Source organism: Lytechinus pictus, chromosome 11, assembly GCF_037042905.1.
Source record: "Lytechinus pictus isolate F3 Inbred chromosome 11, Lp3.0, whole genome shotgun sequence".
Classification (NCBI taxonomy): domain Eukaryota; kingdom Metazoa; phylum Echinodermata; class Echinoidea; order Temnopleuroida; family Toxopneustidae; genus Lytechinus; species Lytechinus pictus.
The window spans coordinates 33,663,750-33,689,816 of NC_087255.1; the positions used below are offsets into that span (position 1 = coordinate 33,663,750).

Consider the following 26,067-nt stretch of genomic DNA (forward strand, 5'->3'; position numbering starts at 1 on the left):
GTATGTACATGTATTATCTTAGTAAGATACTCTATCCATCTAAAGCAGGGGGGGGGGCACTGTTATTAGGTGGATTTTGAAATTAAAATCCTTAACAAGTAGATAATTATCTCTCAGTCTCAAAATACCCTAACTTAGCACAAATCTTATTGTTTGTTCAGGATTTTTGTAAGTTGCCATAATACTAATTATCTATTAGTTTTTTAGTAGTTGCATCCATAAGTCTCATAAGAGTTGTCATCCACAGATTTTTGATAATAGCCACATCGATACGTTTTGTAAGGGTTGTCATCCAAAAGTTTTCATGAGAGCTGTCATCCGTGAGGTTTCATAATAGCCGCATTCATAAGTTTCATAAGAGATGTCATCCATAAGTTTTCTTAAGAGTTGTCATCCATAAGTTTCATAAGAATTGTCATCAATAAGGTTACTAAAGTTACTCTCTGATACTGAATGATTTCTATTTATCACAGGCTCAGATTCAGCAACCTGTACTTCAGATGGTACCTGGAGTTACCTGGACATCAGATGTGATCCACTGGACTGCGGGTTACCTCCAGATATAGATAACGCTGCATATGAATTGAACACTACTACTAAGTATGGATCAACAACCGAGTATCATTGTGATGTAGGCTATCATTCTCCTTCACCCCTGAGAACTAGGTGTGATGAAGCCGGTGTATGGAGTGGGGATGTTACCAATAATAGTTGCCAGCCTGTTGCCTGTTTACATACTCCCCTTGTTTATAATGGATCGATTGAAGGTAACATCATGATCTGTGGTGTTTTTGCTATTATGATTTTAATGGATTGCATTTTAGGCCTTTAAAAAATGTGTTGAATGTGAGAATTATGTTGTTCCTATAAAAAGATTACTTATTCAAGACATGGTCTAAAAGAAGTTTTAGAGACAGTAATGATACTGATGGTTAAGTTTTATTGATTGATGATTTTCATCATTTTCAATTGTATTATTGTTAATAAGAAAATACTCAGTTTTTATATAGCACAAATTACAATTTAGTCTCTTTCTGGTCTAAATAGGTTGAATGAGAAAGTAAGAAAAGTGATACATTTTGATGAAAAATCTTATGTAGCGTTGATTTTTATGCAAATAAATGTGTCATGTTCTCTTCCCCAGGTAAAGGCAAGTTTGTTTATGGAGACATTGTCATAGCTGACTGCCATCATGGTTTCAAATTCCCCGAAGTGCATGAGATGCGGTGCTCTCAATATGGAACATGGAATCCACTGAACATCACTTGCATACCAATAACATGTCCACCATTGCTTCCAATGGACAATGGTTTCATTGCAGTGAAGTCTAGCTCATATGGAGAGTCCATGGTGTTTGATTGTAATGAGGGGTTCTCCATGGTAGGGAACAACACATTGCTTTGTGAAGGAGATGGGCAATGGAGTGGAGACATACCCAGATGTTTACCAGTCATCTGTGATGATCTGTTAACACCTCAGAATGGATCCGTACAGTCCAATGGGGTATCCTATGGAAGTCAGGGGGTATATGCTTGTGATGATGGATTTGAACTGGTTGGAGACAGGGTTACAGACTGTACCGGTCAAGGTATATGGTCAAACCCACCCCCTGTCTGCACCCTTACGGAATGTCCACTACCTATCAACCCTGCTCATGGTATTGCAATATTTATCAACAATCGGTACCTGGACAAAGTGACAATTCAGTGTGAACCAGGATACAGGTTGGTAGGGTTAGCAAGACAACACTGTCAAGAGAACGGAACCTGGAGTGGCAATCAGCCTACTTGCATTCCGGTTGAATGCAGAGTAAATGAAGCATTCCCTCTCGGCATTGTCATAAGGAACCGTACTGTGTTCAGCGGGGATAAGGTAAGCCTTCTAGAAGTTGTAGTAGAAATAGTATATCCAGATATTTACATATCATGTTTTGTCCTATTGAACAGGTAGGCCTGATTTACCTTACACTAGCAGCAACCACCTTTCTTATTCCATTTTTCATGATTCAGTGCATCCCCCACCTTGACCAAACCTTCATACTCTCAGCCTCCTCCCCCACTTTCTTGCTTTCTCATATGAAGAAAGAAAAAAAGGTACATTATGCAATCTTTCAAGCCAAACTTCTTAAAAATATGAATGCTTTGCTTTTACCAAATGTCAATATTAATCATCTAAGTTTTACTCTCAGATCGGTGTCAAGTTAGAGATTTCATGCAAGAATGAATGAATCATACTTGTAACAGAATATCTTAATTCACAATTCTTCTTGAATCTACATTTTCTATTTTTGAAATATTTTCTTTCAATATTGAATGTAAATATTATTATTTCATTGGAACTATATTTCTGTGTCAATATTTGCAGACACCAAATGCAAATGAACCAACTTGTATCTTTTATTTTTCATTCTATTAAAGGTTCTGTATTCTTGCAATCCTGGTTACAAGATAGCTGGTCAGACTTTAAGGATATGTGGAAATGATGGAATACTTGCTGGTGAACAACCTACATGCATCAGAGTAACATGTGGCCCTCCTCCTGATCTGTTAAACGGCAATGTAACTTTACCCAATGACAAGTACGAAAGCAATGCTACTTACTCATGTTCCTTGGGGTATACTCTGGATGGACCTACTTCAAGACAATGCTTGTCAAATGGATCATGGTCATTTGCCAACCATGATTGTAGAGTCATCGAGTGCCCAAGTCCTCAACCAATTGAACATGGGACACTTGCTATCAATATCCAGGTTCCAGTTTACAATTCCAAGGTAACATATACATGTGATGTGGGATATACAGTAAGAGGAGACAACATTCTAACATGTGATGAACAAGGATCATGGACAAACACCTTACCAAGTTGTGACCTTGTTTCATGTGGAATGCCACCTTCTTTGTACAAAGGGATTGTTTCCTTCAATGTCACGTCATTCAGGTCGGAAGCAACTTATCGTTGTTGGACCGGTTATACCTTTACTGGTGAAAGTGTAAGAACGTGCTTAGCTAATGGCTCATGGAGTGTCGTAAGCCAATTATGTGAACCTGTATCCTGTGGACCACTGCCTCCGCCATTGCATGGAGAAGTAACAACTACTAACATAACACTTGATGGCATTGCAAGGTATTCTTGCGATCATGGATATGTGCTCAATGGATCAAGGACACGCACTTGTAGTTTACTTGGAAAATGGTCTGGATCCACACCAGATTGCCAACCTATTACTTGCGCTCATCCGGAGGATATAGAGCATGGTATCATCATCAGTCACGGCAATTGGCAACTTTTTGATGAAATAGAATATCACTGCACTGAAGGCTACAAGATTCAAGGAGTCAGTAGGAGAATATGCCAGGCAGATCAGAACTGGAGTGGGTCATTACCAGAGTGTCGTCCAGTGTCATGTGATACTCCTCCAATGGTAATGAATGGTGTTCATTCCTACAAGGCAACTACATTCAACAATTCTGCAGTTTATGACTGTCACTCTGGCTACACCCTGCATGGTGCAAGAGTAGTCAGATGTACGAGTAATGGTAGCTGGTTGCCTAACCCTCCACACTGCAGGCCTGTCAAATGTGGACCGTTAACCAACCCTCAACATGGAAAGGTGATACTAGAAAGCAAAGTGTACCAAAGCCAAGTTCATTATGTATGCCATGATGGTTACTCAACTAACGGGCCAAGGAGTAGGACATGTTTGGCTAACGGGACATGGAGTGGAAGGGAACCCAACTGTAGACCAAAGCCCTGTTCAGCCTTACCTCTCATACCACATGCCATCTACCCTCCTGATAAGACTAACTTTGTGGTTGGAGACTTTGTGCAGCTAGAATGTGAGAATGGTTTCCAACCCTCTGCGGAAGGTATGGTTGAGTGCCTCCCAGATCAGTCATGGTCAACGGTGGAGTTTTCATGTGATCCTCTGGAGTGTCCTCGACCAGAAGCACCAGAGAATGGTCATGCAGAATACAGAGCACTATCCCTCGGATCTATTGTAACATATTCATGTGATACTGGATACACCCTAAGTGGTCAGGCAATTGCATCATGTAATGAGAATCAAAGATGGAGTAACCTGTCACCACTTTGTCAGCCTGTGACTTGCCCACAGCTTCCCATCATCGAACACATGGTGTATTCCAGTGCGTCCAATGCAGTTGGAGAGGCCGTCTTTGTTTCCTGCAGGGATGGTTTGATGTTGGTTGGAGCGAGCAGGATTCTTTGTACCACTGAAGGATCCTGGAGTCATTCCTTGCCAAGATGTGAAGCAGCCAGCTGCGGACCACCTCCCCCCGTTGCTAATGGAAGAAGTTTTGGAGAGAGCTATTCTCCTGGAAATGTTGTCAGCTTTAGATGTAACCGTGGTTTCTACCGAGTTGGGAGTAGTTCCATCAGATGTATGTCAGATCATACATGGAGTGATTCAACACCCAGATGTGTCTGTAAGTATTTGGATCATTTATAATCTGCAACAATATAAATACAAAGTCTCATGTAATTGATATTAATCTAGGGTCAATGGCAACCTATTTCTAGTGCAATATACCTCTCAGTTTGTTATATCTATTCACGTTTCAGCGACTATTATATGTCAATTGTGGGATAGTTTCTAAATCATAAAGTTTTTTCTTTTGAGCCCAAATTTGCAACATACATATACATGTATTGGATAAGTATTTGCCACTTGATTTTTATGAATTTGCAAGAATACAGGGTGTGATTGTTTGTAATACTGATGAATAAAATGGGTGCTCGTCCCCCGATAGTGTGTGGTTAGTTCCAAACTTCCTGAGACTTGTGAATTCTTTGTAAAATCAAGTTAATATAAGTTTTCGTCCCTGATGATTCATCTTCCTCTGATCATTTCTCTTTGTTCTTGCTAGCCTTTGGATCTATAGCAGCTCTTGAGAGGCCAGTTTGTGTGTTACCTTGTCTACATGGAGGGAAGTGTGTGGGACCATACACCTGTCAATGTCCTTATGGATTCACTGGTTCCAGATGTGAACATGGTAAATATGAGAAGCCTTTATTTTATCTTCCCAGTCTAATCTACATCAGATTGTTTAAGCTCTGATACATGTATTTTGATTGCTTTAGGATTGACGGATCTAAATAATATCAGGCTACTGTCTTCTTTTTTATTAATGTCTTACAAATTTAACAAAAACAAGAAATGGAGGGTATTTCTGCATTGGATTATATTGCCAATACGTCAGTTGTTACAAACTAAGAGGGAACACCTTCAAAAGAAATTACAAAGATTGCACCTATTACAAAACTATGATTCAATGTTTTATTTGCTGTCAGTCCTCCGGAATTATACATCATTTGTTTTTGTTTCTTTTTTCTTCAAGTTTTGTGTACTACACGCTGTATTGGAGGAGCACGTTGTAAAGCAAGACATCCAAGCTGCCAAACATGAACTACTCTATAAGCCTTTCACTGATGATATCAACTGCTTGGCTGACAGAAATCTGCTTATCATATCGATGAATATTGTGCATAATCAGATGTGTCTTGGCTGCCTTTCTAAAGGATGTACCCAAAGCTTGTATGTGATGTAAAAAGGTCTACTCTGAGCTTGAAATATGATACAGAAAGAGTAAATAAAAAGAAAAACACTACAAATGTTGGCATCTATATCAGATGAGCAGCAATATTGTTTTTTTTATTGAATTCTAAACTTTTGAATTATTGTGGTTAATTTTGCATACCATTGAATATGTGAAGGAGCTGATAATGTCACATCCGCCATTTCTTGCTTTTTAATTGTATTGAATCTTAATCATTTTATTATTTATAGCTCTGAATGAAAAAACAAATGAATCACAGCACTGGTTTATTTGTCAGATTCTTGAAAAATAACAAAATGAATAATTGTAGTTTCATCATTGTATAATAGAATGCCAAAGAATAAGTCTGCACGATGTCAAACTCATTATAGAACTTCACACAACAAAATAATGCAAAACTAGGTATTTGCATAATAATTTCTTTACATGTTTATCTCACGCGATTTTAACGAAAATTCATATTTTAATTTTTGCTATTTTAAAATCTGTTTGTACTTATTGTTAGTCTACACAATTACTACTATCTAATTAGTTTCTTTTTGATGATTACAATGGTAATTTTTTTATTTGCATTGTTGATTTCATGATGGCGATTTTTTTTGTATTCCTAACTGGAGCTACTGTGTCTGTTTGACAAATCTATTGTTATTATTTCTGTTTAAAGCACAGCATGTACAGGTATACATTTTTTATATATGTGACTTACAGGCTCAAAACTCATTAAAAAGTCCGACAAAAATTACTTTTATTTATTCAGCTTGAAGAGAGAGAAATGAAGCTTCAAAATGATATATAACTAGTTAAGATCAATAAAAAACATACCACATGAAACTTTGATTGAATATGGAAATATTTAGCAGAGAAATTCAAAGAAGATGTTTCAGAGAAAATGTTTGAAATTTCTTCGTCACTTTCACATGAGACCTGAATGCTGTTCCAGATATCAAATAATAAAATGGCTTGAAAGAAATGCTTGTATTTTGTGGTTGGTTGAATTTCCAACTCCATATTCTGACAGATAAACAAGAGGAAGAGTTTCCCTGTAATATAACCTGATTTTCCAAATTTTATTTTGAAGCCCGAATAACCTTTTGCAATATTTACTGAGAACCTCGTCTGGTAATGGTTTGTAGGATTTCAGTAGTCTTCATTTCAAACTTTGATCAACAAATGGGTCTTGAATCTTTTGAAACAACACTAGCACAAATACAACTTGCTTCAAGAGGGACCTATTGCACACAAGTCCCAGTCAGAGACCTTGGGCTGCATATTCAGACCACTATCCTCGAGCGGAAGGCTCTGCAAAGCAAACCAAGTTTGAGCTAGGTGGTCATATTTGTAATTTGGTATTGTAAATAGTGTACTAATAGTTTGTCTTGATTGGTTGTTTCTGTATCATGTGACATGCATAGACTCTGTTATCATTCATGATATTCTGATATCTGGTTTGATGTGATAGTTTGTTGAAGTACAATATACATGTAGTCATTAGTTCACTTTATTTTGAGTGAACAAGATCTAGTGTTCTGCACTTTTATAGTAGTAGAAGAACGTGTCAAAGAATGTTGAAGGGTTTAGTAATTCTTACATGCATGTGTGGTAAACACAAAATCCCATAACTGGGATGATGATATATATTTCTCAAGGACTAGAGATGTTGTTCTTTTCACCCCCGCCCCCCAAACAAAGTGAAATATAAATTTAATTTCTGGAGAACATGAAATATTAAAAATTATCTTTTGTCAGCCATACTTTTAGCCCCCCAGTTGAAAATTACTATAGAAAACAGCAACCAAGCCGAATTAGTCTATACTTGAGGCTGCGATTGCATTAGCTAAATGTATATATCTGTACATGTATATAATTTTTTAAAATTCCATTTGAATTGAATTGAAGTAATAAAACATGAAATGTGAGATGTACTTGTAATACATTGCATGTGTCACCATTTTCTGCAGAAGTGAATTTCTTTATATCTTTACGTTTCAATGCAAATGAAATTCTCTACAAAATAATGCTGACAACCTCAAAACTTGAGAAAAGTTATAATAATAGAATGAAAAATTGTATTTATTTATTTACATTTAGCCATTCTTTTTTTTTTTTTTGGGGGGGGGGGCTGTGAAGCTTATACACTGGATATTCACATTCAAGTACCGTATAATGAACACACTATTTATTAATATAAAGTGAGAAGTCAATATTTTGATATATTTATTGCAAATATTGTTTGTAGATTTTCACTTTTTTCATCAAAGGAATAATATACAGGTTAAAATTCTCATTGAAAAAGACACTAATTCAGTGAATATAATTGACAAGATAGACCTGGAAGCTATTTTTGCTTCTACAGCATTCTTCCAGTATTTGTAGGAGAGGTAATTAAAGTTGAAATTGTGCAAGTATAAATGGATTGCACACAAAAATGATCAAGAATGAAAAATAAATAAAATTTAAATGTACAAGAATAAAAAAATACAAAAGAAAAATGACAGAAAAAAGCTCTGAGAAGAGTCATGTTGGAGTTTGTTCAAATTTTGACCTTTAATTATACATTTTCTGGATCAAAGGTTGAACTCCAACATGTGCTGTCATTGTATTAACCCCGATGGAGACTGAGCCCACAGATGCAAGCTGGAGTCTATATAATATATATAGCAAAATCATCCAGTGTCCGTAAGGTTAACGATATGTGCTAATAACAGATATAAAAAAGTAGCAAATCTTCACTTAACCAACAAAATAAAATCAATATTAAAACGGTTGATGTACCACAACAATTTGAATCATTTTCACCACATATCTACACAATATGCAATATCAATACAATGCAATGTAATTTCCTTGAATGCAATTCAAGGAAACTATTCATATAGAAAATAGTATTTTGCACCTGATTCGCATAATTGAATAATACAAATTACAATAAAAATCAACACTGATTACATATTATAGTTCTATGAAAGTATGCATCGTTTAGACCAAGCATTCAAGGTCTAGATCTGAAGCCGGGAGGGGGGGGGGGGTAATGGGATACAATTCAAATATCTGTCAGAAATAGAGCACAGTAGTTATACCATAACTTGGTCTAACACTCACTTGATCAAACAATCATTTAGTATAGTTCACCGTGTCTAATTCCACTTCTCCTGTACGTTATTGTGCATTTTTTTCCAAATGAAATTCGGCTCAGTTCATCTAATCATTATTTAGACCCAAGTTTATATCCAATGTATAGCCCTATTGGATGAATGGACAAATTGTATTAAGGTAAATGGCAATTAAATCAAATGGTTAGTCGACAAACTGGTTGTTAAAAAATAGGATTGGAGCAAGTGGGATGGTGTAGACCAAGATGCAATTTATACCCTACATGTATAATCTTATGCTGTGCATTCCAGACACACACATTTTCATTTCATATGCTCGATATTAATCATTGTTTTCAATTTCTATTTGAAATCTTTCACTGATGGTCACCATCATATGGCTGCCTCACTTTTATACAAATACAAATCTAGTAGCCTTGGTCTTAGCATTACAAAGTAGACCTACGGCAAGAGCTTACAACTCCCTAAAAAAAAATCAATTTGCAATAACAACCAAGCACCAGATCCTTCAATTCAATTTAAACTAAAACCATGTTCTTTATATTAAGTTGGGTCGCTTTATTCTAACACTTGTGTGTTTTCTAGAACACTTGACACCTCCCCTCCCCCAATCAAAACCATTACCATATATACCATAGCCCTGAGTTTCATAATACTTGGGATAAAGAATTTATATATAAAAAATCAATAAATCTGTTATTTTCATTCATCAGATTTGGAGTGCAATAAAAAGTGTGATAAATGACCTTGTTGAATGCACTTTTAATAGTTTGTGATATTGTAATATGATCATTGCTTTCACAAAGACGTACAAATTCAAGCCAAATTCACACTTCATGCCAACTTATTCAAAATATTACTGCTAGCCATAGAAGATAAAAACCTGTCTTAAGTTCTGGTTATGGGTCAATATTATGAATTTATCTTGAATATCACCCAACAGATTCTAATCATTAATACAAAAGTATAGTGGTCATTGAAACTTTTGTAAACGTTGATTCTGTGTACAAATTCAAATGATGATTTTTTTTTGTATCTTGCACACTCTTTCTGTGAAGTTTTAATTTCTCTTTAAAAATTTCCCTTTGAGCAATAATCAAATTACATCATGGAATTGTCAGCCCATTCCATGACTGAGAAGTACTCCTATATCAAATAGAAGAGAACATGATAGTTTTTCTTTTTTAATCGGCATCCATTCAAAATATATTTTCATGTAAAATCACAAATGTAGCCAATAAAAACACATTTACGTTTCATACAAGAACCTCACACCATAACTGTTCTGGGGCATACACATTTATATAACTTAGTAATGAATTGGAACAGTGCCCCTATTTTTATTTCTTTTTATAAATTTATCATACCTTAAAATAACCTTTAAAGAAAGCTAGCATAAAAATACCCTGCATATCAAAACTTCTCAATGGAATCTCTCGATACTCCTGATTCTTTCAGGAATGTGATCATGTCATTTTCAAAAGAACGAGTTCCACATACCAATGCCCTTACACGACGTCCCATTGATGCTGCTACTTCTTTGGATAGTCTCTCCCGTGTAAAGCGGCCATATTGGATAGTCTCACCATAACCAATAGGATGACTGCCAGGAGAGCTCTAGGAAACATAAAATAAACAGAAAAAACAAGGATTATTCAATATGCATGCAAACCCCATATGAATATGCACAGGCAATTAAGCAACTACAGTGGAAACTCTAATGTTAAGTGGCCTGATGTCTTATTACCAAGCCTTGCATTGAATATAGAATTTTTCATGTACAGTATCTCAATTACCTACTATTCAATGTAGGTTATTAAGGGCCTTGAGCATCAAAGAAAATTCTATATATTATTATTATTAAAAATGTCCTACTACTATAAAATTTACTAAATTCTTGCTTCTCACTTTTTTAATAATCAAAACAATTCAACAATGCGAATTGCCTTTTTGAATGATTATTCATCAAAGTTGGCAAAATTAGACGGACTATGGACTGCATACATTCAAAATTTTAAGTCCTATACTGTTCTTTACTTATCGCGAGACCAAGATATTTCCTGTATTTCGATGACCATTGTGACCTTTGACCTTATTACCCCCTAGAAAAAACACCAGACCATTGTGCTCAAAGGTTAGTGAATCCCACTACAAAATGCACTCCTTCATGCCGAGTGTAGACAACAATGATACAATGTTCGGCAAGCCTATAGAAATAAACTTTTTGAATGTAATATTTCATCACCTTATTTCACAAATACCTAAAACATGGCAGAATTTGATGGGGTTCACTAATTTTTGAGCACCACTGTACAATACTAATAGGCATTTGAATAGCACCATCTATCTAGAAACATCTATTCCGAGGCACATTGTTATTATTACCCCTGCTTAAGCTCGAGCTACCTTTCAGCGCTCATGCATTCAAGGAATTAATCCTGCCGGGTGCCCATTCACCTCACCTGGGTCGAGTGCAGCAGTGTATATAAATTTCTTGCTGAAGAAAAACACACCATGGCTAGGATTTGAACCCCAAACCCTCTGTTTGAAAGGTGAGAGTCAGAACCTCTAGACCACAAAGCGCCTACACAATATTAATATATAATATAATATACACTCGGCAAAAAAAGTTCTTGGACACTTACAAAAGTTAAAATATTCCATATAGATATATAGATATTTGATTAAAGGCAAATTATTGTATGTCAACATGACCAGACAATCTTCCTCTTCCAATATGACATGACATTTTCATGTGAACAGTCATGCATGGGTGGTTAAATGCTTTAAACAATAGCAATGTCAGTCAAAGAAAATTGCAAGAAATGATAATTCAGTGCATGGCTGGTTACAGGCATTAAACAATAGCAATGTCAGTAAAAGAAAATTGCAAGTCATTCTTTCAGTTGTAAAAGTTTGTGTGGCATAAATATCCATTAAACGATAAAAGCAAACTTTAAGTCAAATTTCACTCTAAAGGTGAAGAGAAAGTTATCCACCTTGGATGCATCACTATTCCACTGGAATTTTAAGTCAAAGTTAGTCGATAAAAAAAATGTCAAATTTCAGTATCTTGGCATAAGCAAAAGAAAATTATCCTTATCCTCCTATCATCTGCAGGGGTGGTGGCCCTAGGTCGACCACTCCTAGGGCGGTCTCTAACTTCATCAGTAGCCAAATACCGCTGGTTCAAATTTGAAATTGTTGTTGGTGAAACTTGGAAATATCGAGCCACTTGTCTAAATGACTGCCCAGACTGCAACATTCCTATTGCTCTTGTACGCTCTTGGTTGGAAAGCTTCATCTTGAAAGTGAATGTCCAAATGATCCATCTCATTATGCATCTCATGATGCATCCCTAAGCATTCTATTCAAATGATAACTACCTGTTGAAATTGTTGAATGTATGCCTACAGGATGGCCATGATCATTAGCATTTGAATGGTCCATTTCTTGCAATTTTCTTTTGCTGACATTGCTATTGTTTAAAGCATTTAACCACCCATGCATGACTGTTCACATGAAAATGTCATCTCATACTGGAAGAGGAATATTGTCTGGTCATGTTGACATACAATAATTTGCCTTTTATCAAATATCTATATGGAATATTTGAACTTTTATAAGTGTCCAAGAACTTTTTTTGCCGAGTGTATAATAACAAATTATACTTGGGCAAAGTTTGAAGTTGATCCTTTATCGGGAGAACAAAAACAGACAGCCGGATAGACAGACAACATGAGAAAATGCCTCTTGAACCACCTACGGAGAACGGAGACTTGAAAATGTGTTCGCTCAGATGTTAGAACATCCGTCTTGCAGCCGGGAGTCAGTCAGACCGCAGGTCCCTATGCTAATGAGCAAAAAGGCCAGATTCATCCAAATCATCTCGTGGCTGAATCCTCCTCCTTGCAAAATCTCGTGATTCGTGAGATTTTCTTTCTCTAAGAATTTACTTGTTTTAACCTCAAGTTAAATGAAATATTATTGCACCATCAGATAGCGTAAATGTTATTCTTTCATATTGGTAATTTATTTTGTATACAATATTTTGATAAATAAGTAAATTTCTGGCCTGAAAATGTGCCTCAAAACTGAATTTTCTTCCTCTGTTTTCTTTTGCAAATTGTGCAAAACTTTTTATTTTGAGCCTCAATGATATATATATCCCCATAAAGCTGAACTTCTGTACTTTCTCACAATGCCACTCATGATATGCTGCACCTTTTAATAAGGTCAAGATCACACTTTTCCCACCAAGGTACAAGACGAGATTTCTGAAATTTTGTACTTGCATGAAATTCAGAGTTCTGATTGGCTGGATAAGGTTCACAGAACAACAGGCGCGGGTAATTTGAGGAGATTACCACATGGAAAGAGTGACCTTCCCATGAACCCAGGCACTGGAACCGTTGGAATTTGCCAGTGTGTGGTCTCTTTGACCAATCAGAGTGCAGTATTCTTGTTTTCAAGCTGCTTTATGTACTTGGCCAATGAAAAGTGTGATCTTGACCCGATTAAACCAATTCCTATTTTGAAACCTATACCATTTTAAAGCATACATATTCAGCTTTATCATGATCTAAATATCATTTAGGCTAAAAAAAAAATAAAGTGTGAAATAGCAGCTTTTGTCAGGTAAAAATAATTATTTTGTAGTATATTTAATATCAAAATTTTAATCTATATTACAAAATCTTTGAATAAATTCAAACACATGACCTGAAAGAATGATTCTTCTTCTTTACAATGATACTAAAATCATGAAATTCGATGCACAATAGAGCAGCAATGACCGAATGAAAAGAGGTGTTTTGGTCTGCATCAAGCTCATTAAATATTCAAAACTTCTCAAGTCATGAGTATCACTTGGATGAAAGAAGCCACTTTCTTGGGACCTGCCGACTGACTGGGAGTCTGGAGTTGCTACTACCCTGTTTGGCATTTAATGATTTAAGTGATAGAGCAGCTGCTGGGCCCACAATCAATAGGGCAAAATAAATTTTCAGAGTATTTCTAATTCAGATTTCTATTTCGAACAATGAAATATGGATTTTTTTTTAAATATGGACATCCATTTTGATATGAAACCTTATGCATTCAATACCTGTGTAAGATTAAAGATGATAGTGATATTCCAGTACAGAGCTAGCTCATTAAGGGTTTCCCTGAGTAGAATTTCATGATAGGAACGACAGGTGTAGAGTAATCTGAAGACTGTCTCATCCTCCTCATTCTCAACAAGATGTCTCATCACCTGGATGATCGGTGTGATACCGGTACCAGCGGCAATAGCAAGAATATAGTGGCCCTGTACATGGTAGATTGAAATGAAACTAAGGGTATCATGGGCATTATACCGGTACCAGTGGCAATAGCAAGAATATGATTGCCCTGTACATCATAGATTGAAATGAAACTAAGGGTATCATCAGTGTTAGACCGGTACCAGCAGCTATAGCAAGAATACAATGGCCCTGTACATGGTAGATTGAAATGAAACTAAGGGTATCATCAGTATTATACCGGTACCAGCTGCTATAGCAAGAATATAATGGCCCTGTACATGGTAGATTGAAATGAAACTAAGGGTATCATGGGCATTATACCGGTACCAGTGGCAATTGCAAGAATATAGTGGCCCTGCACATGGTAGATTGAAATGAAACTAAGGGTATCATCAGTATTATACCGGTACTAGCGGCAATAGCAAAAATATAATGGTCCTGTAAATGATAGATATGAAATGAAACTAAGGGTATTGAAATTGACTAGTACCAAATTCGAAATACTAATAATAAAATTCAGGGAGCAAATACATTACATCATCATTTCTCTTTCAATTTACTGGTGAAAATGCATCAATGATGGTCACATGCAGCACCTTGTCAAATTTTGTGCGGCATCTTTCAGCAAGAATTGTGCTACAAAGATATTGTGCATCATTTTACAGCAGCTTTCCTGCATTTCCTTCTCCTGGGTTCCCAGCTTTTAAAGAAAACAAAATTCCCTGATGAAGATTAAAAATTCCCTGATAATTATTTAAACCCATTACCAGTTTCAAATGTTTTCTAAGTTGTTGTTCAAATTACATGTATTTTCAGTATAACAACAATAGTGTAAAACTAATTAGTACCACCATAACCAGTCATTCAATGGCTGCTGTTTTTACATGCAAAAAAATATAACACAGTCTGACTACCGTGCGTTTGACTTTTGGGCTGATCAAAATTCCCTGATTTTTCCCTTATGGGCATTTTCACAGTAACTGACATTACACGGCACAATGTTTTCACACCTTTCATTGTGTGTATCTCTAAAACAACAAATGATGGGAGTTTGCTTTTGAAAGAGTTAATAAAGTGAACCTTGCTGTATACTCTGATACTAAGTTTTCCTATGTAACCACATTTTTTTACGCATCAGCAAGCAAAAATGTGTCGGTAACTGACATTACGCAAAAGGACATGCAATTTCAGGGTGTTCATTAAAATTGAAATATCTCATGTCCCTGAGTAGATATATAATTTGAATATGTAAATATACCTCCGTTACTAGGTTAAGATGTGTCAAAATATTAAACAATTCGTTTTTGTCTTTTGGGGACTATGATAATTTGTCCACAACCATGCTGGTAACTGACATTACGGTAACTGACATAATTACACTTAATTTGCCATAGAGATAACACATGGAAGTCAAATGTGTGGAATCATTGAATTGTATCTTCTGTGCAGGGCTTCACATGAAAGTGAGCTTGATGTGGAAGTATACCCGAGTTTTTAGGAACATTTCAATGAAAAAACTTTTTCTTTTTCTTAATTCTTTTCTTTGATTTGAACATTTTTATCATTACTTGTCGGTAACTGACAATACACATTAACATTTACCAGTGCTATATGATTTTCAAAGGCATAATTTTCTTGGTACTTATATGTAAGGCTTTTTAAAATCATAAAGTTTCATAATACTTCACATTTTTAATTATCCAAAGATAAGAAATGTATGTTTAACTTACTCGGGGGGGGGGGGGGGGTGGTGTCATAGCAGCTACATGTTTTCCTATAGTAATTTAATATTGCATTGACTGTACACATGGATTTTTCTGATTATACACCCATGATATATTCATCAGTTTTATATTGACTTTTTAAACCTTTTCCTTCTCCAACCTCCCCCTCCCCTCAAAAAAGGCAAAATGAATAAGGGCCTCCTCCCCTAGGCTACATGTACCCCTCCCCCGAATCTCATGCAGCCATGTAGTTTTATTGATTTCTATTCTGGTCAGTGCAAGCAATGCTTGTTCATCTATCGGATTTCAATTCTCTTCATAATTTGTTTAATCATTTTCTTTGCTAAATTCTTTTATAAGCTGTCAACAAAAAATAAACTCCAGCTTCTAAACTGAAACTGAACTATTTGTAAATTTGAAAAAAAAAACAGTTTTAGTAGATCCATGCAACATTGATCAGAACTGTCAAATTTCACTTTTCATCTATACTTGTAAATCAAAAACAAAATTGTATCACACATCCACACTACTAACAGACCTGTATAAAAACCAGGAATTTACTTTTAGCGAGGCAATGCTCAAAAGAATCCTAGAAACTAAAAAAGGGACCCTGGAAATCCCCTTCATCACAATGTTAAAGTTGAATTAAGAAGGGGGTGAGTTTCCATAAATATAGGTTCTACATACAATATATAGTATATATAAGTTGTTCAAACAGATAGCATGTCACAAAAATCCTCTGCCTTCTCGATATTTTGCTTTGAAAGTCTATGAAATTAGCCACCTGTCAGAGCCCGAGAGACGAGTGTACAGAAAAGTCACTCGGAGTGTGACGTCACCGGGGGGAATTTAGTATAAGAGGTCCCTGAATGTCATACAGAAATGCTATGCAGAGAGAGAAAGATATTTTACAATTTTTTTTCAAAGCAACTCAAATCAAACAAATATGACTGATATGTACAAATCTTTACTTTCCCTGTATAAAAAACAGTATGAATAACCACCATGAACTCTTCAATCATGATGTAAGATAGCAAACAGTGAGTTATTGAATGATATTTTCATTATTTCTCATTTATTTTATCACGATGTTCAATCAAGTGAGTAGCTGGAAAGTAATTCCGGCGGCGAGCTCAGCGCGCGCTGAACGCATAATACTAGTACACACAACACCCAGCTAGGCATTGAGTGTACTGTTATGGTCTGGTATGTCGACTTAGTTCATGGCCGTGCAGCGATCCCCTGGCGTTTTTTCTTCTTTTCTTTTGTCTTTGACTCCACTTTTATATCCTCTGGATCATTTCCACTCATAGCTCATTCCACAGAACAATCTTGAACCAAACGTATAGTATTCTTTCTCGGCCTTCTGAGTTGTTTTCTATATTTAATTACGCTAGGGGTCACCGTCACACATACAAACGCAATTCGCAAGTGAGTTGAAGACAAAAAGATATATATAGTAATTAGTATACATCTCTATGGTTGAAGACAACAAGAACGGTACGGTCGCTCGACAGCTAGCTGCGCCGGAGCGGGCGGCCGGTCGGCACAAAGCAATTCCGCAACCAACTGTGTTTTTTTGCAAGAGCCGCGTCACACGCGGATAAATATGTCATAATAACACGTCTGCTACGTTATCGACTGGTGAGAAGATCTCGATCAAATTTCATATTATTCACCTTGAAATTATTCCTTTAGGGTCTATAGTATCATTCTGAGGGAATTCACATATTTGGAATAATAGTACGGCCACAAATATTTTAATCATTTCCTCTTTGCAAGTTCTATGGCTCGCAGATACAACTTCAACTGCAGTTATTCCATATGAAGGAGTACGTGCATAGTACACACAACGGCACTGCTTTGTTTACTACACCGGGACCGAATACCCCCCGGTGACGTCACACTCAAAGAACACCCGTCTCGGTAGGCATTGCAGGAGCGAACTCAGGGAAAATGGGTAGGGATAAATCGTTCAAATTCACTATTTTGAAAAAAGAAAATGGGGGTCGAATCACCTATTAGTGTTTGGGGGGGTTGTAACGTTGCTATTAATGTAAATATCTCAATATTTGGAATCGTCTTCTTAATTCAACTTTAAGCTTAAAAAATGTTGCAGATTTAGGCAATAGGTTGGGAAAAGTACCCCCTCCCCCCCCCCCCCGAAAACCAAACAAAAAATTGTCTGATACAAACAATTAGGTACTTGGTAAGTGCATGTACAAAACAATTTCATAGTAATTTTTTTTGCACGATGGGAATGCAACTTCCTTCATAATTTCATAAAGTATTCCTTGTGAACAATACCTTTTAAAAGTCAATAGCAAGCTCCTTCTGGTGTGACTTTTAAAGTGAAAGACTTAAATAACAAGTATACAATATTTCTTCACCATAAAATTTACCACATATTTGCATTTCAATATTGGTAACCAACGTTTTATCATGGTAACTGACATTACATCTCGGTAACTGACATTACATTTTCCACTTGGTAACTGACATTACATATATTTAATGGTACCCTATGGCTTCATTGTTAATTGGTAATCTTTAATTTTGGTGTAGAAGGGAGGGGTGTTACCTAGAGAGGACATCTACCAAGTTTCATATAATATATCCTCTTTTCCAGGAAATGAGAATAAAAAAGTTCATGTTTTCGGTAACTGACATTACATACCATATCACATACTTTATCAATGTTTTTTTTATCAGATGAATGAATAACTGGTGTTTCTTTCTGTGGGATTTTAAAAAGTGTTATAATAGCAAGCTAAATCACAGGCGAAAACATCATGATCAAACCTGTTCTTTAAAAATCTGTCAAAACAAAATATGTATCAATATACTATTTTCAACACTAATTTGTATCCATACTTTGGCAGCCATTTTGAAATAAAAAATGAAATAAAAAATGGCTGCCAGAGTCGGAAAAAAATTTTGTCTCAGAAACTTCAGGTCTTGTTTTATTAAAAAACATAAAGCATTTGACATGAATGTCAACTTGATTTTTTGCCTCTGTGTCCATCTGTGGTGAAAATGCCCTTATGAGAGGCATTTTCCCCTGATTTTAGGTATTTTTCACCAAATTCCCTGATTTTCCTTGACTGGAAAAAAAAGTGAAATAATATTCCCTGATGGGCTGGGAACCCTGTTTTCTTTTGTCTATGATGAAAGTGTGAGAATTGGTAATGAAAGGTCACTTGTGGAATTCCTGCAGGAACAATGTACCTTACAAGAAATTGGGCTCAGTCAACCTTAAAAACCTGGCAAAATAAACAGCAGATGTTTTCTTAGAAAACAACAGAAACGATATAAAAGTTTTCATGCAAAAGGTACATTAAGTCTTGATAGATTACCTTGTTTGGCTGGTATGTAAAAGACCCAAAAGGTCCTCTCCATTCTATGTTATCACCTATCTTCCACTGCTTAATGCACTGAGACATATCCCCATCCACATACAACTGCAAGAAACATAAAATGCATAACGTTACAAATTAATTAATTAATTAATTAATTAATATCAATAAGTTTCCCTTTATTACCTGAAGTTACAACACTTGGTGAGATATCAGCTGGATGGTCTTCCAAGAATCAATAGTGCTACAAACATCACTAGTCTGATACATATTCCATTTTAAGGGGCCTAAATACCAATTATGGTCTGGGTAACCATATCCCATGTCCTATCAAATCACTTATAAAATGATTGCAAGACTGTATTTTTTTCTAGATGTAGGTAGCAGAGATTGGTTTAAGGCCACATCAAGGACATAGTTTGCTGGCCTAGATTTTAGAGTCATGTGTATTATCTAAGGGAGAATGCTTTCTCCATCAGTCTTGCGACTTGAAACTCCCAGCCTGTCTTTCTTGATGAGTATATACAAACAATTCTTTTTCACTTCATGATTAGTAGGCCTACTATCAAAGTCATCTCCCAGACTGTATTTGGTATGCAGGCGCCTTAACACTTAGTGTCCCAATATTGCCATTTGGCATACACATATTCATACTACACATAAGCCCACAGACCTGTAACTAATACTCTAGCATATTCAGAATTGAATATCAAGCAGTGTTCTGACACAAGAGCCTAGATGCAATAAACATGACACTGATTATTTATATTCTAGCAGCAGTTTTTATTTCAAGTGGGTTATGAGATCTACAGAGGTGCTTTAAAAATCCCCACAAAAAAAAAAACATGTACATGTAAAAGAAGAGTAGTAACAAGACGAATCTCTCACCTACATGTATCCTCCATATATGCAAATAAATTGTGCATTCAATGTCATACACACCAAATATGTCAGAAAACAATACATTAACAATTTCTACAACATTACTACAAACCACTGTTGCATGTTTCATCTTCATACCTTTATAAGAACATCAAAGAATCCTGTATCATGTGAGATGGGTGTGTACTGCCTGGTTATCATCTTGCCATTGTGTTTACCCCTGTCAGGATAAATAAATATGGGAGAGAGAGACGGAGAGTTGGTGATAAAAGGGGAAGGGGAGAAGAGAAAGATGAGAGGGAGCGGGAGAAGAGAGAAAAATCATATAGATCACATAAGAGCTTGAATAAAATATTTGACTAACTTTAAAATAAAAGTTCCGGTACACTATTAACTTTCCATGCCCAAACAATTCATTAAAATGCTTTCATTTTTAAATCTTTCATTTTTTTTCAATTAAGCAAATGTGAATTACGTAAAAAAAAACCCAGATAAAACAGAAGAGGAAATACAAAGGCATTAACAAAAATTTGCAATTAGGGAAAACATTACTATCTTAATTTCAGGGGCTACTTTTCACGATCTACAGCTTCAATTTGCAACATTGGATAAGCTTTAACATTGCAGTGGGAATGGGGATTTTCCAGGGCTATTTTGAACATTTCAGGGGTGAAATCGCCCCCAGACCCCATTTTATTTTTTTTCCAGGCTGAAATCCCACACTAAAATGCCATTTCATTATCATGGAAGGCCTTTACCCCCATCCTTTGTACTTTGAAATACTAAAGATGACAACTACCTGAGTATGATGTGCTTTGCAATAGACAGATCCAGTTTTTTCCCAGGTGGCAATGTGAATCTGTAGACCGCTGTATTTGTACAAACTGGAACAATAGATTGCAGAGTGTAATATTTATAGTCCATCAGATCCATGACACTTTCAATGCTTTCTAACTGGAAAATAAGAGACACAATTATAAATTGATAAATAATAACCAGGGTGTGAATGCCCACAAAAAAAAACAAACTGAAATTGCAAAAGCTCATATATTTTGGTACAAGTACACACAAAAAGCTGCTGAAATCAGCTTAAAAGACTGAATTCTCACACCCCCGTATGAGGTATATAAAAACCCAGAGCAGCATGTCATAAAACTAAACTTGGATATCTGTGTTGACAATGCATGTATACACTTGGTCAATGATGAAAAGAAAAATAGATGAGTTTGTTTTCCCCATACAAAGGAGTTGACTTTGGTATCCCAAGTTACTAAAGCATTAATGAAATGAAGGGGGATTCCCAAACTGACTGACCTGACTTTCATCAGCACCATGTTTACGTTTGCAAGTCTTCTTCCAGAGATCTATCTCCTGATCATGAATATCATAAACACAGACGGCACATCCTGAACCACAGCAGGAATCAGGAGGGGGCGTGGCTGGGCGGACTGATTGACATTCCTCACAAACATCAGGTACATTAGCCATGAATCAACACTGCTTGGATGAATGAAATAGGTGAAAATTAGGAGCAAAACCATGGAAGAGTACCGGTACTGATAAAAAAAGGATTTGATCCACAAAACAGGAGGAAAATGGGATATACTTCAACGTTTAAATTGGTTTTCATCAATAACTTATACTGACTTGGTATAATAATTGTTCACCTCTCATCAAAATGATACTATTTATCAGCATTTCCATGTGCAAGACACAGGGAAGTTTCAACAATTTTGGTAAGACCATGGATTGATCTTATCCCTGACAACTCTCCATCTCCAGCATCTTCTGTCAGTCGTGATCAATTTGGTTAAATTCTTCTGATCCGGCCACTACATTTTAACTCTTGGGATGATCAGATATAAACTGGTAGATTTGCTACCTTGGGTATACATAAAGATGTTCATCATTGAAAACTTATCCTTTTTTTCAAAATTATTTGTTTGGCATCAAGTGTAACTGGGAGGCAAAAAAAAAACCCAATAAACTGAATAGAGTATAACCGGGTCTCCTAAAATACAAGTTGCAAAGGAGGTGACTGGGTCCGTATTCTGAAGTCAAGTTTAACTTAGAAATAGACCATGGTCTAACTTTGTGCTATAATTATGGGAAGCCAAAAGTGTCAATTTTTTTATTAAGTTGCATGTTTCTTATGTTTACTGTGCTCTCTCCTGATTCATCGATGGTGAAGACAATCATCTATTAACAATGCCTAGACAATTATGAATTATTTGAGAGCCAAATGAGCTGAAATATGATATCCATACCGTTATAGATTTATGTAACAGTTGGCTATCCATACTTAAACCACAACTTTAAACCTGAGTTAAAGTAAAACCCAACTTCAGAATACGGGCCAGGGTCTCTATTTAACATCTTATCTGAGGGATGAAGAGTTTTCCACCGAGTCATAGCCTACACTTATGAAAGGGGTGTGTTAATACCTTAATACACAACACAGACTACACTGTAGGTGACAATTAGGCAGTTGAGGATGTATCAACAAATGAATTCCTGCCCAATTATTCTATTTACATTCATATCAACATTTTAATTGGGGTAGGCTTGGCATTTTGAAATAAAAGGTAAAAAAACTTACTGTAACAACATTACCTGTATGATGAATGGCTTCATGCACAAATCAAGGAATCAGGATAAAATCAGATCGATGGGACTGGTACAATGTTCAATTGGTATGGCTATCATTCACTGATCATTTACTTTGAGTGTTGTTCTGTCGACTCTCCTTCCCTGTGGCTTTGTGTTATCTTGTGAGATCCCTAGCATCATACATGTCCACCATGACTTTCCTTCTTCTACTACTTGCTTGCTGGTTGTATACTGCTTTGGTTCCTCTTCACTCTCCCGTTTCCTTTTCTGACTGCTCACTTTCTCTAGCTCCGGCTCTGATTGAACACACACGAAAAATGCAAACAAGAAGATAAACATTTATATTAGCTTTATAACAAAAGATGCAATCCAGGATGAGATATTTATGTGTAGAGAAACTAAAAAAAAAAAAAGTTATAAAAAGGCATTTTGAAATACGATAAATTCCTAGCACTAAATTACTAAGTTGACAGAAACGGACAACTCACACATAGTGTTAGGTTAGCTATAGGCCTACTAACCTCACACTACGAACGTGATTTCATTAGGCCTATGGATTTTTGAAATGTCGGTAAACATCGCTACATAACAGAAATAATATTTGCTGAAACTTTTTTTCACTTCTCACCGAGGCTCTTTCCGGTGAGTGGCTATCCGTTTTTTGTTTTGAAATATCTTAAAATATAAAAAAGAGCAAAATCGCTTACCTCGGCCTGGAAAGTTGGTTCGCATACATGTATGGGCAAGTCCAAGAAATTCGCGCGCGTTACGTATGGGACATTTCAGAGGCTTTAATGACCTGAAAAATAGTGTTAAATGACTGATTAAATTGAATACCCTCATGACGGCAGATATCTAGGAGAAGAATAATCATGCAAAAAATTGTGACATATGACCTTGACCTTTTAGAAATAAATTATATGCCGTTACGTATGAAACACAGAAAACAAAATTCAAACATTTTTTTAAAGTTGAGAATTCTCTGAAAGTAGGGCCTACATCACTACATGCATGTATTGTAACTCAAAGTATTAGGTGCCCAGACTTGTAGACCGCCATCATAACTTTAAGTTAAGTTATGATGGTACTTTTCTTTAAGTTGTGGATATTTCGTCCCCGAAAAGGCGAAAAAATTGACAAGCAAAAAAGTCTTCTTCAGTTTCACTTCACTTTTAATTTTTCAAAGGAGGGGCACACCACTCATTCAATGAACAAGGTTATGATGGGGCACACTTCTGTTTTAACAATATTTTTACATGATTACAAATTTTAATTTTGCTTCTCAAAGGGGGAGGGGAGGGGGGGGGGGGGCACGGGCCGGCTGTGCCCCCCCCCCTCCTGGATCCGCCAGTGCCTAAGACAAAGCCAAAGCTCAGCTAGCCTCTCACTGTCTCAGCTCAGGCCTCTCTACTTTCCACGCTCCACCCAATTACCCATCCGTCTATCCGCGCGCGCCGAGCATCCCGGGAGTTTCGCGTCGAACGAGAGCAAGCGCCGATGTCGGCGGGGATTCGGTAGCGAAAGCGCAATACTACACATTACCTGATACTATTCGATTCTAACAAAGTAATAATCATTAATATAAAACAGAATGCAGTATTTACCGTCCATTTCAAAATGCTAAACATGACCGGCCTTGAAGTAGAGTGTATTAAACAAAATTACGGAAAATATCCTCACAGATAGACACAGTCAGTAATACTGATAGCTTTCCATATAACTGAAGAAAAGTTGTATGGAATGCATGCTGAGGAGTATATAATTTTTTTTAGCCTGGATCCCTAGCTACATGTAGCTGTGAAAAAACAACAACAACAACTGAGATCCTATATTCTAGAGAGGTAAAATGATAGCTATAATTGATGATGATGGCGATGAAGATGATATATAATGAGTATGATGATGATGATGATTAGGCCTATGTTGATGATGATGAAGATACAATGTAATGTAAATTTGCAATTTTACTTCGACTATAAAACAATAAAACAGAACATAAAATATACTTCAAGCATCAAACAAAATCGTCATTCGTCAGGCTACCCTTTAAAGCCGTATATAGCTTGTGGTATAGGCCAAAACATCATCGTTAAAGGAGAATGAAACTCTTGGAGCAAGTTAGCTTTTGTGAAAGCAGAAAAATCAAAGAATAAGATCAACAAAACTTTGAGTAAAATAGGACTAGCAATAAAATAGTTATGAGCATTTGAATGTCGAGATCACTAATGCTATGGAGATCCTCCCATTGACAATGCGACCAAGATCTGTGATGTCACACACGTACAACTCTCCCATTTGGACACTGAAAATATACCCCAAAACATCTCTTTTTGCTCATTCTAATCATATGACAAACGATTCATCAATGATATAATGTTGTGAAACCTCTGTACTTGTCATCTCATAAAGAGAACACCTCACCTTGTGATAGACTCTATAAAAGTGAGAATATAAGTGAAATAAGTACTAAAGTAATGAGGGAGTTGTACGTGTGTGATATCACAGATCTTGGTCGCATTGCCGTTGGGAGGATCTACATGGCACTAGTGATCTCAATATTCGAATGCTCATAACTTTCTTATTATTCATTCAATCTTCCTCAAACTTTCAACAATATGTTTCTTTGATTTTTCTCTTTGATATGGATTCAGCTGGTTTCAAGGGTTTCATTCTCCTTTAACATGTCATATATATATATATATATATATATATATATATATATATATATATATATATATATATATATATATATATATATATATATATATATATACACCGGTATATATAACAATGGATGATGATAATTAGGCCCAACAGTCAGAGCAACAATAAGAATGCATGATAGCTACTGCTACTACTGCTACTACTACTACTACTACTACTACTACTACTACTACTACTACTACTACTACTACTACTACTACCACTACTACTACTACTACTACTACTACTACTACTACTACTGACTACTACTACTACTGCTGCTACTACTATTACTACTACTACTGCCACTATACTATACTACTACTACTACTACTACTACTACTACTACTACTACTACTACTACTACTACTACTACTACTACTACTACTACTACTACTACTATTGCTACTACTACTGCTACTACTACTACTGCTACTACTACTATTGCTACTACTACTACTACTACTACTTATACTACTACTACTACTACTACTACTACTACTACTACTACTACTACTACACTGTAAAAAAATCTCTGAATAAGTAATTAACACTTAATGTATATAAGTATGATTATTTGTAATTATTTCTCGATTTTTTTTCAGTAGACGGTCTTTTAATTTTCTTGATTTACTTGATTTATTTGAGTTCAATATACATGAAATTTACGTATTGCTAGCTTGCTTTGATCTAACTCCAATTAGGCAAAAATAGTTATTACTAATAAAATCGTGTTGACTGTACTTATATTTTTCAATTAACGCCTTATTCAAATAAGACCTGCATACCCCGCATTGAGACTGAGACCCTGAGAGCA

The 26,067-nt window shown here is 35.9% G+C and overlaps 2 protein-coding genes across 5 annotated transcripts in view; one reads left to right on the forward strand and one right to left on the reverse strand.

Moving 5' to 3' along the window:
- The window catches only part of LOC129271236 (sushi, von Willebrand factor type A, EGF and pentraxin domain-containing protein 1-like), a 46,613-nt gene extending 39,114 nt beyond the window's left edge, over window positions 1-7,499 (forward strand). Inside the window, exons 29-33 of the mRNA XM_054908619.2 lie at window positions 474-767; window positions 1,145-1,872; window positions 2,418-4,446; window positions 4,888-5,013; window positions 5,359-7,499. Of these exons, the coding sequence (XP_054764594.2) occupies window positions 474-767; window positions 1,145-1,872; window positions 2,418-4,446; window positions 4,888-5,013; window positions 5,359-5,426 (3,245 nt within the window). The 3' untranslated portion in view covers window positions 5,427-7,499. The remainder of the gene's footprint in view (window positions 1-473; window positions 768-1,144; window positions 1,873-2,417; window positions 4,447-4,887; window positions 5,014-5,358) is intronic.
- Window positions 7,500-7,767: 268 nt separating this feature from the next.
- LOC129271237 (NADH-cytochrome b5 reductase-like) lies at window positions 7,768-24,274 on the reverse strand. 4 transcript variants are annotated; one of them, XR_010295058.1, is made up of 10 exons: window positions 24,152-24,274; window positions 22,551-22,843; window positions 21,252-21,434; window positions 20,737-20,891; window positions 20,076-20,157; window positions 19,056-19,160; window positions 13,795-13,998; window positions 10,188-10,304; window positions 8,733-9,833; window positions 7,768-8,625 (listed from the first exon to the last, which is right to left on the reverse strand). XR_010295058.1 is itself a non-coding variant. In XM_064106400.1 (8 exons), exons 3-8 carry the CDS (start codon window positions 21,423-21,425, stop codon window positions 10,101-10,103), a joined length of 924 nt encoding a protein of 307 aa, XP_063962470.1. In that variant the 5' UTR covers window positions 21,426-21,434; window positions 22,551-22,843; window positions 24,152-24,274; the 3' UTR covers window positions 10,016-10,100. The 4 variants fall into 4 exon arrangements, 2 of the variants coding, with proteins under 2 accessions (XP_063962470.1, XP_063962471.1); XR_010295059.1 differs by lacking the exon at window positions 19,056-19,160 and having other exon boundaries at window positions 24,152-24,269; XM_064106400.1 differs by lacking the exons at window positions 7,768-8,625; window positions 8,733-9,833 and having other exon boundaries at window positions 10,016-10,304.
- Window positions 24,275-26,067: the final 1,793 nt, after the last annotated feature.

Excerpts from the sequence above, each read along its gene's own strand:
- LOC129271237 (XM_064106400.1), bottom strand. The coding sequence starts at position 21,425 with ATGGCTAATGTACCTGATGTTTGTGAGGAATGTCAATCAGTCCGCCCA. Across the intron at positions 20,158-20,736 it reads GCAAAGCACATCATACTCAG|GGGTAAACACAATGGCAAGA; the intron begins GTAGTTGTCATC and ends TTATCCTGACAG. Across the intron at positions 13,999-19,055 it reads TTACATACCAGCCAAACAAG|GGCCACTATATTCTTGCTAT; the intron begins GTAATCTATCAA and ends TACCATGTACAG.